The 17,525-nt window shown below is 36.9% G+C and overlaps 2 protein-coding genes across 2 annotated transcripts; both read left to right on the forward strand.

Annotated features, from left to right (window-relative positions):
* The first annotated feature begins 219 nt into the window (after positions 1 to 219).
* LOC107725621 (tetraspanin-33) lies at positions 220 to 7,069 on the forward strand. Its single transcript, XM_016534950.1, has 8 exons — positions 220 to 504; positions 2,518 to 2,572; positions 3,138 to 3,265; positions 3,492 to 3,566; positions 4,707 to 4,802; positions 4,886 to 5,014; positions 5,835 to 5,996; positions 6,167 to 7,069. The coding sequence occupies exons 1-8, from the start codon at positions 418 to 420 to the stop codon at positions 6,266 to 6,268; spliced, it is 834 nt and encodes a 277-aa protein (XP_016390436.1). The 5' UTR covers positions 220 to 417; the 3' UTR covers positions 6,269 to 7,069.
* Positions 7,070 to 9,222: 2,153 nt separating this feature from the next.
* LOC107725609 (smoothened homolog) lies at positions 9,223 to 15,169 on the forward strand. The gene is made up of 12 exons (XM_016534933.1): positions 9,223 to 9,911; positions 10,547 to 10,755; positions 10,831 to 11,040; positions 11,180 to 11,352; positions 11,566 to 11,785; positions 11,863 to 11,986; positions 12,077 to 12,169; positions 12,608 to 12,716; positions 12,879 to 13,064; positions 13,260 to 13,408; positions 13,574 to 13,708; positions 13,866 to 15,169. Exons 1-12 carry the CDS (start codon positions 9,647 to 9,649, stop codon positions 14,450 to 14,452), a joined length of 2,460 nt encoding a protein of 819 aa, XP_016390419.1. The 5' UTR covers positions 9,223 to 9,646; the 3' UTR covers positions 14,453 to 15,169.
* Positions 15,170 to 17,525: the final 2,356 nt, after the last annotated feature.

The following is a 17,525-nucleotide window of genomic DNA, read 5'->3' on the forward strand; positions in this document are numbered from 1 at the left end:
CACCTCCATATAAATTCAATACGAGGATAACTAGTTCGTTAAGTATATACAGTGAACAAATAATCTTTACAGAATATTATAGAGTATGTTTTGCTCGGTCGCAACTTTAAAAAAGACTCTCTCTCACAGGTGACTCGCATAGTGGAAAAGAGGAAAAGAAACGCCCACTGGTGCTTCTAGCGTTCATGCGATGGGTGTTCGGCTTTCTCCGAGTTTTAAGACACAAGCCCAGATTCAAAGCGATCGATGCGTTCTTGTGATTTTAGTCGAGGGTGTTTAATGATCATAATGAGACTTGACGAGACGTTTTAGAAATAGCCGAGCGAATGATTTGATTCTGCAGGATGAAGATCTAGATAGATAATGTTAGGTGAACGCTGAAGGTTTGTAGGTGAGAGACATCACACACCTTTGATCATGCCAAGAACGAAATGCGACGAGGAGTTCACTTTCGTCAGTCCAGGGGTGAAATATTTACTTTTCTTCTTCAACATGATATTTTGGGTAAGTGTTGCTCATATTATATTATATTATATTATATTAAATATTAGACAATTTTTTTAACACTTTAAAAAAAATATGTACACTATATTATAGTACATTATGCACACACACACACAAAATATACTCTTTATATATAAGAACAAAAAGACTAAATACTGCATAGTTGTTTTTAACTCCTCCTCACATGAAGTGGTTTAATGATTAATGTTTTACCAAATGACTCTTCAAACTCCTACTTTTTAATGCACAACCACGAAGCAAGCTTTGCATTTAGACAAACAGAATTAATGTACTTAGTTGACGTCCAGACTGAATAATGGTCAAATTAGTCTAACAGAGATTTAAAAGCAGCTTGACCTGTATTCATAAAGGCCAACCTGCTTTAATGGAGTTTAGTATGAACAAACACTAAAAACATCACCCATGGGCATGTCTCAACACCAATGTGTATTACTGCACCTCTACTAGATTCTCAGAATACCTCGAAAAACACAGAACAGTTCATGACACACAGTACAGGAGCCTAACCTGTTTGATCTTGACTTGATAAACTGAGAAACACTCGGGGAACTGCCTGCATTTTGCATTTTCGCAATAAATTGGGCCTGCTGTGCAATAAGATCTTTCTAGAATAATAATGAGTTAGATCTCATCAACAAAACCCTCTTTTGTGAAGTTCTTGATAGTGCCAGTTTACTTTCCCAAACTTTTTTAAACTTGTGGCTGTTGCTAAGCAGCGGGTCTCATTGATTCATATGCTGATAGAGCGATGCAGGGTGTTTGGATGAGTGGGGGCCCCATGCTTCCTTTATTTGTTGCCCTGTAGCATTTACTGAATAATAGACCTTAATGAATAACGCCTCTTCAGAGGGAGAATCAGACACCAAAAATATTTAAAACAGGCTTTGATACTTCAGTTGTTTGCAGAAAGGCATCAAAATTACTATTAAGCTCCTAACAATTTATATGGACAGCTGACTGAGATATTAGAGTGTATTGCATTCTTGCTGGTGCAAAAAATGCACATGCAAATACCTAAGGAGATTTCATGCTCAAAGCCTCAAGAACAACTCGGTTTTTACTATAATGCAGTATAATACTGAGAAATTGCTGCACTGTACAAAAAAAGGTCCAAATCATCTTGTTTCGGTGTTCATCTGTGCACATTTGTGCTCCTTTTAGTGGTACAAATTGTAACGTAGATCGGCGTACCATAGAGATTGTTTCCTTACTCTTATAATATGAGTTTTTTTTTTTTTTTTTAACATTATTAAATGTTAATAAACATTTATTAAATGTTTTAATAAATGTATAAATAGCTCCTTCATGTAACAACTAGGATCTTTTCTAGCTTTAAAGGGATCTCATTCTAAGAATACAGACACTGATTTCTCAGAGAAAAACGATATGGAGTTTCGTAGTAACCTGATAGCTGTGTCAGTAAAAGGGGGCTACATTGTGTCAGACAAACTGGGACCTTTTGTTGTGTGAGAAACAGAAAGTGAACGAACCTTCCCTTACGAAAATTAACCATGGTGTTATTGTAGTAAAAGTGTAGTAACCATGTTTTTTTAGCGTATTGATTACCATTTGTATAACCACAGTTTTACTACAAATACCATGGTTAAACTACTGGTGTAGCAAAACCATGATTAATTTGTGGTTATCATGGTTTCCTGTACTCTTTCTTCTCATGAACTTTCACAAATGCTGATATAAGTACGTACAAACTGCATAAATCCTCCGCTCTTTTATTTCTTGGTCTTGATCAGGTTTTTTTCACAATAGCTACAGTTTGATGTGCAACAGGCCCCTCACTAAACAGTGAACTTAAACTTGACAATAAGTCTTTACTTAGTCAAGCCATTTACACACTTAAGTCCTTTTTTATTTAGCAAAACTAATGAATAAGGATTTGTTCCTGCCACACCCTGAAGAGAAACAACATTAGAATCATCCTGTTTCTGTACAACATCTGTTTAAACATACACTCACGGTTTATCTGTGTTATAGGTAATTGCACTGATCCTGATATCTATTGGAGTTTATTCCAGGATAGTTAAACATGGTAAGTGTGTTTACTTGAAAGACCACTGGACAGCAGAACAGAGTTTATAACCTAAGATATCTGTATTTATGTAGCTTTCTTCCTAGACGTTGAAGCTACTTTATATGGTGATGCTGCTAACATAAGCAGTTTTTCCACAACAAAGTGTAAAAGCAGCAAGTAAGCTACGGGAAAGGAGCTTATAAATGTTATATTATAGACTAACTTTATCTAATGAATATAAAAGCAAAGATTTTGTAGCTTGCTTCAAGTTTTAGCTATATCATCAAAGATATTCACTTGACAAAGTTTCAGGAAGCCTGATTCAGAATGGCAGTCAACTGTAACTTATACTGACACCTGGTGGTTGTAAAGGAGCATTATGCAAAAGTACTAGTTTTCAGTAACCAGTGCTTCTGTAGAAAGTTAGGCATTAATAATTTAATCCACAATGTCCATTAATATAGGGGTTACCGAGATACAGTGAATCTTTTATAGATCAAATTGTGTATATACAGTGTTATAGATAACGCCATAGTGCCATGAAAGCGGTCCATCTATCTGATATGTCTGTTTTACTCTACAGAGGCAGCGCTGGCCTGTCTGACGGTGGATCCTGCTCTGTTACTGATGATAGTGGGCATTCTCATGTTCTTCATCACATTCTGCGGCTGTGTGGGTTCTCTGAGGGAAAACATATGCTTACTGCAGACGGTCAGTACTAAAACCAGCTGCCTGATCAGAATTGTTACATCAGGACAGGACCATTTCTTTGTCTGCTTTTCAGACATTTTAGATGGTTTTGATCATATTACAGCACAGTAATTTTTAGTCAGGGACACAGTTGGTTCTTAGTGGAGATAAAACTACAAGATACATTTTACATAGAAATTTTAAAACATAAAACAAACCCTAATATCAAACTCTAATTCCTTTGCAGTTCTGCATCATCCTAACTATCATCTTTCTGCTGCAGCTAGTGGCTGGTGTTCTGGGTTTTGTCTTCTCAGACAAGGTAAAAGTCATCATGAATGACATTAGTATGCTTATGCCAATGCCACAAGCCTGGATATATGTTAATGTGAACTTGGGTTGTATTTACTCAAGTAGCCGATGCTCATTTAATTCTCCATTCAGAGAAACAAAAAAAAAGTTGCATGAAAATTACATTACATGGTTTTATGATTTAATGTGTCTAAAACACACAACCTGTCCTGAGGACACAGTGTTCAGCTTGAGCAATAACAACCTATCCATGGATCCAGTTCATTTTTAGCACAGTCCTCTGCAAATCACAAGACCATAGTAAAATGAAACGTACTGGAAGTGACTGATGCCAGTGGTGTAGGCCAATGTTGACAAAGCACTGGTATAAACATTACAAACGACAAGATAAACCCATGACATGCAAGGGTCATTCCGTGAAACAGCTGTCTTATCCATTTTGAAAAGGTTGGTTTTTAAATTTTTAAAACATTTGGTCACAAACAATGGGTTTAAGTGTTAAGAAATTGCATTGTGTCATCTCAACTTAAATGCAAAAAATACAACAATGATGTAAAGCTAAGTAACAGGGATGACGGCATCAGAGTTGCCAGTTTTACAGTTGGCAAAACTTATGAAGTGATCTTTATCAATTTATCTTATGTTTGGTTTGGTTTGTCAGGAGACACTAACTTGTCCTTGAAATGTTCACATCCTTCTGGGTTTTGTCTTCTCAGACAAGGTAAAAGTCATCATGAATGACATTAGTATGCTTATGCCAATGCCACAAGCCTGGATATATGTTAATGTGAACTTGGGTTGTATTTACTCAAGTAGCCGATGCTCATTTAATTCTAAACTGCGTCTTTAATTTGTTTGATTTACCTTTAATTCTTCAGATTACAGTATCGTATTTTAGTGCACTGTTAAATCCTCCTGTCTTTGTGTATGCTTTGTATAGACAGGCTTAAACAGTCTGGGCATGCTGTAACAAAACCCACAGTCACAAACATTCTGGATTTTTAGTTGACACGTTGCACCCTCTACTGTCTGTCACTTACCAGTGTAATGTGTCTAACAACAACAAATGACCAAAGATGAACAAGCACTAACGTTAGATGACAATTCTAATATATATACTAATGTTTTCAATTCAATTTATCCTCTACAGGCACGTGGAAAAGTAACAGAAATGGTTGACAACGCCATCAAGCATTACAGGGATGATATAGATCTTCAGAACCTCATCGACTATGGACAAAAACAGGTCAGGGTTGTGTATAAATGTATAATACATCATAATAGTTGGTAAAAGTTGATAATGATGTTTTTGTTTTATGATATGAACAGTTTAACTGCTGTGGGGGAATCTCCTACATGGATTGGTCTCAGAACATGTACTTCAATTGTTCAAAAGAGAACCCGAGCAGAGAGCGTTGTTCTGTGCCCTTCTCCTGCTGTCTGCTCTCCAAAGAGGAGGTGAGAAAAGGCTCCAAAAAGGATGTTTGCAGTTTTTTTTATGATTATATATGTAATATGCGACCCTGGACCACAAAACTAGTCATAAGGGCCAATTTTATGAAATTGAGATTTATACATCACATGAAAGCTGAAAATAAGCTTTCCATTGATGTATGGTTTGTTAGGATAGGACAATATTTGGCCGAGATACAACTATTTGAAAATCTGGAATCTGAGGGTGCAAAAAAATCTAAATATTGAGAAAATCGCCTTTAAAGTTGTCAGATGAAGTCATTAGAAATGCATATTTCTAATCAAAAATTAAGTTTTGATATATTTACGGTAGCAAATTTACAAAATATCTTCATGGAACATGATCGTTACTTAATATCCTAATGATTTTTGGCATAAAATAAAAATCGATAATTTTGACACATACAATGTATTGTTGGCTATTGCTACAAATATACCCCAGCGACTTAAAACTGGTTTTGTGGTCCAGGGTCGCATATATTTAAATATGTCCAAAATTATATTTGAAATGTATTAAAATATAATTAAATCATTAAATAAATATGTTCAATATTATAATATTTAATTATCATGTTATAAATATATTAAATGCCATTAATAATGCTGGTATTTACTAATATATTTTATTTTTATTTTATTTATTTATTGGTTTATTTAATAGGGACCATGCACATTCATGAACATTGTTGTATAAATATACACCATGTAAATATGCCAGAATTAGTAACAATAACTACTTTTCATTTAATCATATTAAATGTCCCTTCCCCTAATACCACTTTGCCTTTTTTTTCTGTTTTGTCAGACTGTTATAAATACCATGTGTGGTCATGGGGTGCAGCAGCTGGAATATCTTGCAGCTAGTGCCTTCATTAACACCAATGGCTGCATTGATAAAGTGGTGAACTGGATCCACAGTAACCTGTTTCTGTTGGGGGCTATCGCACTGGGCCTGGCCATCCCACAGGTACCTCTTGACATGGAATAAGCAATCAGTCTGCTTAAAATGATATGTTAAAACAATCTAAATATCATTGTGGGTGACCTTAGATGTCGTCCGATCGCAAACTGACTGACTTTAAGCATCTATGTTTGGATTTCGTTTGTACTGACAGCTTGATCTCTTCTCTTTTTCAGTTGGTTGGGATCCTCCTCTCTCAGATCCTTATTAATCAAATCCAGGATCAGATTAAACTACAGAATTACAACCAACAACATCGCTCAGACCCCTGGAGCTGAAACAGTCGAGAAAAAACTAAATGCGTTTTTATAGAAAGCTTGGGAACTCATAGCTGCCTGAAGTGACTGACATGGACTGGATTCTGAATAAGGAGAACTGGGCTTAAGAACAGGCAACCAAGACATGTTTTCATATGTAAGGTCAATTGCATGATATTTTATAAACCAGAATATTTATAGGAATAGTGTAAGACAAACTAAAGATCAAGAGGTCAATAAAACTATTTTGTAATATTTTATGAACACAAAATGTTTTTAAGGTGTGTGATCCTAGCAAAGGATGGTGTGTAAACTAGTGATATTTATTGATTTCCAGTATGGACATTTAAAAAAAAAAACTTGTGTTGGTAGATATTATGAACATCTGAGATCTAAATAGAAATGAAAGTATTTTTATTCACCATTATATTTTGCTTAAAAATTCACTTTATAACAAGTCTAAACAGTCATATGTCCTTCTTAATTTCCATATTATTTCATATTATTTAAGTATTATTTCAAAGGATATATTTTTAAAATGCACAAAACATTTAAAGAGCATTGCTTATATTATAACATAGCTCACTAATCAACTCACTCCATGCCATTTGGCTGTGATCTTTCTGGAATGACTAAATATGGCCATAAAAAAACCTGCTTATAGTCTGAACAAACACAACATGCTTGAGTTGGCCAGAGATTCAAGTGTTTACTTTGCTGTTGATACGCAGACAGTGGTGAGTGTCCTCCTTCCGTTTGTACAATATCCTGTTCATTATGGATACACACAATAATGGATGTTACTGTTTATGTGGTGTTTTATTTATCTCTTTTTATTAAAAAATTTAAATAAAATATTTTTTAAAAATATAAATATTCGTCTCATTCTCATTATTATTATTAATGAATACTTATATTTTAACAAAAAAACTATACTTTTATAATTAATACATTTTAATATTTTAACAAAAGGAAACAGTGTTTTTCTGTTTTAATAACATTATTATTACTAAAAACACATTTCATACATATTTGAACAGAAGGAAACTTTGTAGGTATTATTATTATGGTGTTACGGAGACATAAATACGCATACAAACATAATTTTTCTCAATTTCATTAGCCTCTACATTCAAATAATTCACCTGCAGGACATATTCCAAGGCTGTAATCTGACTACTGAGTATTACTGAGTTGCACATGGATGCTCAGGGTTTTTTTTTATTGGTGGTAAGTTTAAGTCTAACAAACGTTACAAAGACACATTCATAGACATGGGAGGAAATGCATACCAGGTGCAGTGAAACCAAGAGTGAAGTGTACTGAGAACAGCCTAGAGCCGGTAACTCATGAGGCCTTTTTTCAAAACTCATTTGGAAATCCAAACAGTGTGGCAGACACCTTCAGTTTGTTAATGTTGTTTAAACGCCAGTGTGAAAAAAAACACTGAAATATGAGAACACCGCAGAGGTATTTTATGTCAATGTATAGGAAAGCAATAGACTGTGTGTGTGCGAGAGAAGGTGAGGGAGGTAGAGGTTTTGGGCCAGGCTCTCCCATTTAGAGCTTGAGTGTGTTTGTGTGTGGTCCCCGGTCTGTGCCTCCCTCTGACTCATTCTACAGCGGCCATGTTAGATGGGCTTTTTAAGGAGGCCCTGTGTTGGGAACACGCAGCATAGCTTACCAACCGCATCGACACCAACAAGTGCTTCTGTCTAAATCTGATACACCAAACTACACAAAGTTTATTCCCATCCCTTTAGAATTCCTTTTAGTTTCCATGGAAACAGACAAATTGGAGCTTTGCATTGTACACATGGGAATAAGATGAAAATAATGATTTGAAATGATTAAATGAGATAAACGCAGTCATGAATCACAATGACAAGGTACTCGCCAACATAAAACATACCACAAGGTTTCACTCAGATTGACACTGTGGAATTGTTTCAAGTAGCCTATTTTTTGTATTACTGTGGATTGTTTTTTGTGTATGTATTGTGTATCCAGTAGATTGTGTTCTTCATTACATGACAGTAGAGCTTTTTTACCATCATTACATTTGTGTATATAGTGAATTGCCAACATCCTGTTCCTCTCCCATCACTATGGAAGCCCATTTCTGCCACAAAAGGTGGGGGGCAAATGGTAAATCATAATTAGCACATAAGTCATAATTATGACATAAAAAATTGAAATTATGAGACCACAAGTCATGTTTATAACAAAGTCAAAATTATGAGATACAAAGTTGCAACAGATAAAGAAATATTTTTTTGAGATACTAAGTAATAACTAAAATGAATGTTGAATGAAACATTTGAAGTTGATCAAAACCTTTAATCAAAGTTGTCCTAAAACCAAAATGCATTCTTATCTTAGGACAACTTTGCTGAACTTTTTTGATCCACTTCAAATGTCGACTACTGTATATATATATATATATATATATACACACACATACACACATATATATATATATAAAGAAATAAAAATTGAGATACTAAGTAATAGCTAAAATGAAAGAAAAAAAATTGCCAAAAAGCCAAATTTATGAGATTAAAAAGGTTTATATATATATATATATATATAGTCAGTCATTATTTTTTTTATGAGAAAATTATTCTTATATAAAATAAATAAAGGCAAATATCAGAATGCAGCGGGTAAATACGATAAGATCAGACATGAGGGCAGGTATGAGTGAAGCATGTAAATATTCTGTAGGCTGGCATAGATTGCTTTACCCCAGCATGAGGGGGATGGGAGGGGAACAGAAGTTTTTGTTATTTGTGTGTATGTGCACCCCCTCCTTGTGCATACCAGAGTCAGGAAAAAACCGGATTCCTGTGAAAGTGTAAGACATTTTGGGATCACTGGATCTCAGGTCTCTGTCTGATGAGCAGATGAGTTCTGACAACATTTCTCGCACTTTGCTGTAAACTGGGGGACGCGGGGGCGCGCTCGCTGGGGACGGAGCGCGCAGCCCCAGGATCAAGTTACAGTCCCAGTCCCAGACTTTTCAAGGCAACATTTTTTCCTCCATCACAAAAGTGGGGGATGGTGAACGCTATTTGGTTTCTTTACAATTTAGAGTAACGAAAAACGCAGCTGGGGTAAACTTCGTGCTGGAATTTAAAACGCAACTTTTGTTTACAGATTTCACGCACCGCGTTTGTACGATGAAGAGATTTTCAATAGTATGTGAGAGAGAAAGGAGGCATAAAAAACTTTGGAATCGGACAAAAAGACACTTCTTTTAAAGGGGAAAATGTCGAATCGGGAATCTAGGAAATATCCACACTTTGACTTGGTTTGAAGCGCTTCGCGCGCGAGTGGAGACCGACCGTTTATTTGGAAACATTTGATGAAACATCGCTACATTGTTGGGTCTCCAAGATGTCCTCCAAGCGCCTCTGCTCCATTGTTGAAAGCTTTTGGATGCTTTGGATCTGGGCAGCAACCTCTATAATCGCTCAGGCGGTCATCTTGCATCCAAATGACACGATATTCAACGACTTTTGTAAGAAATCCACAACTTGTGAAGTATTAAAATACAATACGTGCCTTGGCTCACCTTTGCCGTACACGCACACGTCTCTGATTCTGGCTGAAGACTCAGAAACTCAAGAGGAAGCCTTGGAGAAATTGGCCATGTGGTCTGGTAAGTTACTGTTTTATTATGTAATACATAGAAATGCATTTTTTTATTCCTATGTTCCCCTTTAGGGACAATTAAATAATTTAGTAACTGTAAGTCTGAATAAAATCAATTTAATATTTAACATTTTTTTATTGTATGTCAGTTTTGTATTGTTGAATATTGCTGAACACATTATGTTTCCAACGCAATTCACATGCAAATTGGTTGGAGTAAAAGATATGTTTTGCAGAACATTAAAAAAAAATTTTTTTTTAAATGTGCCTTTATGATTTTGCCATTCATATTAAACAAAGTTAATTACAATAAATTATATGACAAGATACAGTTTTAAATGACTTTTGCATCAGTTATTAATGCCATCATGTTCTTAATTTTCACAACAGCCCCATAATGAGCAATTCACCTCCTTCCTCTCACATTCACACCTTATTCCCAAATTTTCCTGTATTGTTCCTGAAAGTCCATTGCCCATGGGCCATTTCCTATAAGCACGAAAAAGAAAACTACTTTACCAAGGCTTTAAATATCCACTAGATGCAGATAACTTTATAAATATCCTCATTTAACTCTATAAATATTATTTTGACAAACTGTCAGATGTTTTCTCAGACAATCTCCCAATCTCTTGTGTTCAGGGTTGAGAAATGCTCCTCGCTGCTGGGCCGTCATTCAACCGATGCTGTGTGCCGTTTACATGCCAAAATGTGAAAATGGAAAGGTCGAGCTGCCCAGCCAGCACCTGTGCCAAGCTACACGCAAACCTTGCAGTATTGTGGAGCGGGAGAGGGGCTGGCCCAACTTCCTCAAGTGTGAAAACAAGGAGCAGTTCCCTAAGGGTTGCCAGGTAAGTCACCCATTTGCATACGCCCAAAAAGTTTGGTCTGGATTGCACACGATGTGACCAAATTTGGACTTTCAGAATGAGGTCCAGAAGATCAAATTCAACACTTCAGGACAGTGTGAGGCTCCCCTGGTCAAAACCGACATCCCGGCAAGTTGGTACAAGGATGTGGAAGGTTGTGGGATCCAGTGCAACAATCCCCTGTTCACGGAAGACGAGCACTCAGACATGCATAACTACATTGCCATCTTCGGCTCCATCACTCTCCTATGTACCTTCTTTACGCTGGTAGGTTAACCGGTGAAGACGGGTTTTCAGTCTCAGGCTGGCTGACTTCCTGGTGTGCAGTATTTCTGACAGAAAGTAGTTCAAGTTTGGGCTGCAGTCTTTAATTTTGGATGTTATTCCTGCTTACAATTTCCCACAGGCCACATTTCTCGCCGACTGGAAGAATTCCAACCGTTACCCCGCTGTGATCCTCTTTTACGTCAACGCATGTTTCTTTATCGGAAGTATTGGATGGCTTGCTCAGTTCATGGATGGAGCCCGCAAGGAGATTGTGTGCAAAAGCGACGACACTATGCGGCTTGGAGAGCCATCGTAAGTATGAAGCCAGTGGAAAATCCACAGATTGGATTACATTAAATTAGAGTTATGCTGCATATTACAAATATTGACTGTCAGGAACATTTGATAGCCAAGAAAAGTAACTGGACTGAACAATAATAATAATATAATTATGACTTACCAGATGAATATTTCAAATGTGTTAGTATGAATAATGCCCATTTTCCATGCCTTATTTTTCTCTAGATCCACCGAGACGCTGTCGTGCGTGATTATCTTCGTCATTGTGTATTATTCGCTAATGTCTGGAGTCATTTGGTTTGTTATGCTCACTTATGCCTGGCACACATCGTTCAAAGCCCTGGGCACCACCCATCAGCCTCTGTCTGGAAAAACATCCTATTTTCACCTGGTCACATGGTCTATTCCTTTCATTCTGACAGTTGCTATATTGGCCATTGCAGAGGTGAGGCTTTTTTTTTTGTACGGTTAATATCAGCATATTCACAGTGGTTTATTTTGACACTATGAAATATTCCACAGGTGGATGGAGATTCGGTTAGCGGCATTTGCTTTGTTGGCTATAAGAACTACAGATACCGAGCAGGGTTTGTTCTGGCTCCTATCGGGGTGGTCCTTGTTGTTGGCGGCTATTTCCTAATACGAGGTGAGATATTTTCAATTTGTTTGACAGTTGCACATGGCATAAAGACATGGTTTCATCAGTGTGGACTGATACAAGACTGTTGTTTTCTAGGGGTTATGACATTGTTTTCCATTAAAAGTAACCATCCGGGGCTGCTCAGTGAAAAAGCTGCTAGTAAAATCAATGAAACCATGCTGAGGCTTGGTGAGTTTCAGATTCCTATCTATATATGTTATGCAGCATGAACAGCTTTCATTAAGAACAAAATGATAACCACCCCAATTATATAAATGTGACAGTACAAATGTCAGTAATAAAGGTGTACAGTAAGTACTTGTACTGCAGCTGTTGTAATAATATCATGCTATTTTATTATAACATATATTTAATTGAAATACTTTTAATATAATAACATTCTCGACAAACAATGTGACACAAGTGTGTGTGCATATGTGAGTTGAGTGAATAGAGTAAATATTCTCCACAAACAATGCATTGTACGTATAAATTATCCACTATATATAATTTATTTGCAAATAATATCTTTAGAGATTATTCACTCTTGATGTAAATTCTGCGAATCATTGACTTGATTGACAATTGACAAGAATGAGCAAATTCCATTTTTTTTCCATTTCTCAGGCATATTTGGATTCTTGGCCTTTGGTTTTGTTTTCATCACTTTTGGCTGCCATTTCTATGACTTTTTCAACCAAGCTGAGTGGGAAAAAAGCTTCAGGGAATATGTACTGTGAGTCTTTTTTCCTATCATCTAGCATTTCTTGACAAAATAGCATTTTATAGACACATGTCTATAACATGTGTTACCTTATCTACCATATATTGTTTTATGGTTGTGATAATGTAGAGGGGTACAAGTGCTGTCATGTATCAAATCTGGTTTTGAATACAGATGTGAGGCGAATGTCACCATAGCTCACCAGACCAACAAGCCGATCCCAGAGTGTGCCATCAAAAACAGGCCTAGTCTGCTTGTGGAGAAGATCAACCTCTTCTCAATGTTCGGCACAGGCATCGCAATGAGCACATGGGTTTGGACGAAAGCCACCATCCTTATCTGGAAACGCACCTGGTTCAGGTAGGTAACAAACATACAGAGACAAATATGTTTTTTGTTTTTTTTTCCATTAATTAAAAAAAATAACATTTTATAAAAATTTTATGTAATACATAATACACATTTAATATACATTTTTATTGAGATTATGTAATATTTTGTGTGTTTTAATAAATAAATAAAATTCTAATGTGAACCATTTTCTCCCCATCCAAGAATCATTGGCCGAAGTGATGATGAGCCGAAACGCATTAAGAAGAGTAAAATGATTGCCAAGGCATTCTCAAAGCGAAAAGAACTGCAGAAGGATCCAGAAAAAGAGCTGTCCTTCAGCATGCACACCGTTTCTCATGAGGGACCTGTGGGTAAGCACCTCCTCCTATATTCTAAAGATCATTTTCTCAAATTTTAGAAGTACACTAGCACATAGATGACCTCAAAGCTAGTCAATCAGCCAAAAATGTAAAAGTGTTTTGCTCCTAATTTTAGACACAAATAAACAACATTCCATTTTTTAACCATTTGTACAGCAGGTATCAACTTTGACCTGAATGAGCCATCAATGGAAATGTCTTCTGCATGGGCCCAACATGTGACCAAGATGGTGGCTAGAAGAGGGGCAATTTTACCACAGGATATATCAGTGACGCCCACTGGAACACCTGGTTTGTGCTCTAGTTCTTAAATAACAATTCATTAATATATAATCAATAGTTAACTGTAACCAATTACCAGTAGTAGCTGTTTTGTATAATTTAACAACAACAATATTAATAATAATAAATAATTTACTATAATAAATAAATGCATTTTTCCCTACAGTTCCGCCTCCAGAGGAAAGGAACAAACGTTGGATGGTTGAAGCAGAAATTTCTCCTGAAATGATGAAAAGAAAGAAGAAGAAAAGGAAGGAAATACGGCCGACGGGTCCTGCAGTGGACGAAGGGAATCCTGCCTACCACCGGAAGGAATTTGGCCCCAGCTCAGTCCCCCGTCTCCCAAAACTTCCAGGTCACCGGAGTCTGGTGGCTAACCTTTGGGAGCAGCAGCGACAGCAGCAGGAGGAACAGGATATGCTACCTGGAGCCTTCCCAGAATTCAGGCCTTCGTGTCCTCTTCCTTATCAGGAGAGGTATGGTGGGTTGGGATACTTGCGCAATAAACCCTCCAGCCTCCCCCTTGTCAATCCCCTGTCTCTACGAGATAGCATGCAAGATGATTTGGGTGGCTTCCAGCAGTCATCATGGCAACCTAATGGGGTTTTCCGGTACCTTGGGCAGGAGGCTTCCGCGATGGATGCTGGCAGGACTGCCGTTGTGCCACGGGCCGATGGCAGGAGGGGTGTTCCAATACACTCCAGAACCAATCTTATGGAGGCTGAGCTATTGGATGCTGACTCAGATTTTTAAATATTTGGAGACGTCGGTGCTCATTTTGCGCAGTGAAAGGTGCTGGATACTCAAACAATGAACCTGCAGCAGAAGTGGTATTGAACTGCTGTGCTGTCTCTGCTTGTCTAAAGGATAATACTTTTTTATGCAACTCTCATGATAATATGAAACATTATTAAAGAGTCATAAAGACATTTGTGCCTTCAACATGGATTTTGTAACATCCCACATGTGATTGTGGTGACAATACATATTGTTCAGTTTGCTAGCTGAGCAAATATGACAATTTTGATTCCTTTCTTGGTTTGGAAACAGGTTAGTGTTTAAGGGGGCTTTATTCAAGAATACCACATAATTGTGATCTTAGCTTAAAGAGGAATTGTGTAATTTCTGCAGCACTGGAGTTACCAAACAGAATCATAAAAATAATGACTGTTTTCAAACAGGTTTTCCCGTCTTTCAATCAAAACGATAGCCCCACCCAGAACACATGCCATTACCTGAGTTAATGGCATGTGTTCGCGTAATCGGAAATAGCCATTTTTCAGATCTCTTGACCTGTAGGTGGCGCTGTAACCAAATTTGGTATTTGCCTTCAGATCATGGCAACGATGAAGGGTACAAAAGTTTTGTTTCAAGAGATTGAAGTACTGCCAAGATACGGTCTCTAATCCAATTTTGGGTCAACATTGTTAACTTAATCTTAAAGGTGCTGTAAGTTGTTGACTCTACTAAATCATACCATAATATGTTTGCAGATATTTAAGAAACATGCTAGGTTAACATACTTGTTTATCTGAAAAACAATGCTACGGTCAGTTATTCTCCTTTGAAAATGTGCGTTCCGGGCCAGAATGTCGGTCTCTGTTTTGGTTTGTGAAACCCGCCCACTGCCAGTTTACCCAATTGTATTTCGGGACCCCGGGTTGCCAGTTGGCAGAAAACACAGCGTATTTCATTTCATTCATCATCAAGTGCGCTCGTTCCTGTTGGTGTCGTCAATCTGGCAACCTGCGTGTGCGTCAAGTCTGAGGAGGAGGGGCCGGGTGAAAAAAACCCTCCAATATTTTGAATTTGGACTGCAATACCTAGTTCAACCACTCGGTGTCAATCCTACATACAGCACCTTTAAAAGGATAGTTCACCCAAAAATGAAAATTCTGACAGCTTCTAAGGCTATGCTTACACTAGTTTGTTTTCATTTTAAAACGCATAACTTTTGCTACAGTTACGTCTGTCGTTTACACTACTCCGGCATTTTCAACCCTCGAAAACAGAGACTTTTGAAAATGCTGCAGACCCCGTTTCAGTGTAAACGGAGCAAAACGGAGACTTTTGAAAATGATGGCGTGGCTGCCCACATTCTCTCTGCGTATCCTGCGTATACGACCGTGTAAAGGATAACATCATGCTCATTGTTGTACCCATAGATATGTATAGGTAGATTCCCCATTCGACCACTCCAAGCAAGCAGACTATGGTTATATTATCATATAATTATATTAACCATACTATCTATGGTTGTACCTGCATGAATGGTCATGTGACATGCGTTTTCGGTTGTGTAGTGTAGACGGAGATCGTTTCTGAAAAGCAGTGAAAACGACAGTGTAGATGAGGATCGTTTTCATTTTAAAACGCCGAAAACTTATTTAAAACGAAAACGTACTAAACAGAGCCTAAGTCAGCAGCACCACACAAATGCATTGTGGTACTCTTGTAAACGCCTGTCGAAAATTGACATAGAAAAGAAGAAATTGTTGAATTGCTGAAGTTGTTATTTTTGTTCTTTTTGCACACAAAAAGTATCCTCGTAGCTTCATAAAATTAAGGCTGAACCACTGATACCACATGGACTATTTTAACGATGTCCTTACTACCTTTCTGGGCCTTGAACATGGTAGTTGCGTTGCTGTCTATGCAGGGTCAGAAAGCTCTCGGATTTCATCAAAAAATATCTTAATTTGTGTTTCGAATATGTCTTACGAGTGTGAAACAACATGAGGGTGAGTAACAAATGACAGAATTTTCATTTTTGGGTGAACTATTGCTTTAATGTCATTATTATATTGAATGGAGGCCAAAAAATGTTCAGTAATTTCTGTGCAACTCAGTTTAATGATCATCTGGTCCAATTTTGGTAAGACTATTGACTGTTTTTGAACAGGTTTTCCTGTCTGCCATTGGTTAATCAAAGAGATAGCTGTGCCCAGAACACATGCCATTGGTTGAGCCAATGATACTGTGTCAACATGCTCAAATAAACATACAGTGTACAAAACAGTGTACGAATGGCTTATTTAAAGTTGTCCCTACATATTAAACTGGGATAGGAAAATTATGTTTAATATTGAGTAACACCAGTTTTTTCATAGTGGGCCTATAGGCCATTATATTACCATTGGTATGAAAAACTAAAACAAAAAATACACAGTCTGTACTGTAGGCTATCTGTTGAAAAACCTCACAATTAAACACCTTGGCCACACCTTTAGACATAAAGAAAAGGAACTGACAAAAGTGCTATTTCTTCAGAAAAAGAGAATTTATTCATAGTTATTGTTCCTTTTTTTTTTTTTTGCTTTGGAAAAATTGCCTGGTGCAATCACAAACAGGTCCACCTCTCTCGTTCAAAGAGAAAAAGAGAATATAAAGTAGGGCTGCACGATAAATCGAAATGGAATCGAGATCGTGATTCGACTCTTGGGCATTGCTTTTGTTTAAAAAGTAAAAAATGGAAATGGTTATGTAAGATTGTTTCCATTGACATTTCTGTACAGTGCTATTACAAAAACTATTTTTGTACTTTATATTGTTTTTTTTTTCCGTCAGTTTTATTTTATATTATTTTAAACTGTACATACTTTAGATCACATTTTTGTTTCTTACACCCATTTGAGTGATTTTTGTTTCATACACATATGGATTTGCTTCTCGGTGTGAATTTTAAAATGTTAAGCTTATTTACGCATTTTATTATTTTTCTTTTAAAATGTTTCTTAGAGCATTGTTAATATCTGTGGCAATATTAACAAAAAAGCAGCTGTGCAGCATTTTTTCTGACAATTTGAAGCTGTCCTTGAATGTATTT

Source organism: Sinocyclocheilus rhinocerous, unplaced genomic scaffold (genome assembly GCF_001515625.1).
Source record: "Sinocyclocheilus rhinocerous isolate Xijiao unplaced genomic scaffold, SAMN03320098_v1.1 scaffold153, whole genome shotgun sequence".
Taxonomy (NCBI): Eukaryota; Metazoa; Chordata; class Actinopteri; order Cypriniformes; family Cyprinidae; genus Sinocyclocheilus; species Sinocyclocheilus rhinocerous.

Excerpts from the sequence above, each read along its gene's own strand:
- LOC107725621 (XM_016534950.1), top strand. The coding sequence starts at position 418 with ATGCCAAGAACGAAATGCGACGAGGAGTTCACTTTCGTCAGTCCAGGG. Across the intron at positions 505-2,517 it reads TCTTCAACATGATATTTTGG|GTAATTGCACTGATCCTGAT; the intron begins GTAAGTGTTGCT and ends TCTGTGTTATAG. Across the intron at positions 3,567-4,706 it reads GTTTTGTCTTCTCAGACAAG|GCACGTGGAAAAGTAACAGA; the intron begins GTAAAAGTCATC and ends TATCCTCTACAG.
- LOC107725609 (XM_016534933.1), top strand. The coding sequence starts at position 9,647 with ATGTCCTCCAAGCGCCTCTGCTCCATTGTTGAAAGCTTTTGGATGCTT. Across the intron at positions 12,170-12,607 it reads TGAAACCATGCTGAGGCTTG|GCATATTTGGATTCTTGGCC; the intron begins GTGAGTTTCAGA and ends TCCATTTCTCAG. Across the intron at positions 12,717-12,878 it reads AGCTTCAGGGAATATGTACT|ATGTGAGGCGAATGTCACCA; the intron begins GTGAGTCTTTTT and ends TTTTGAATACAG.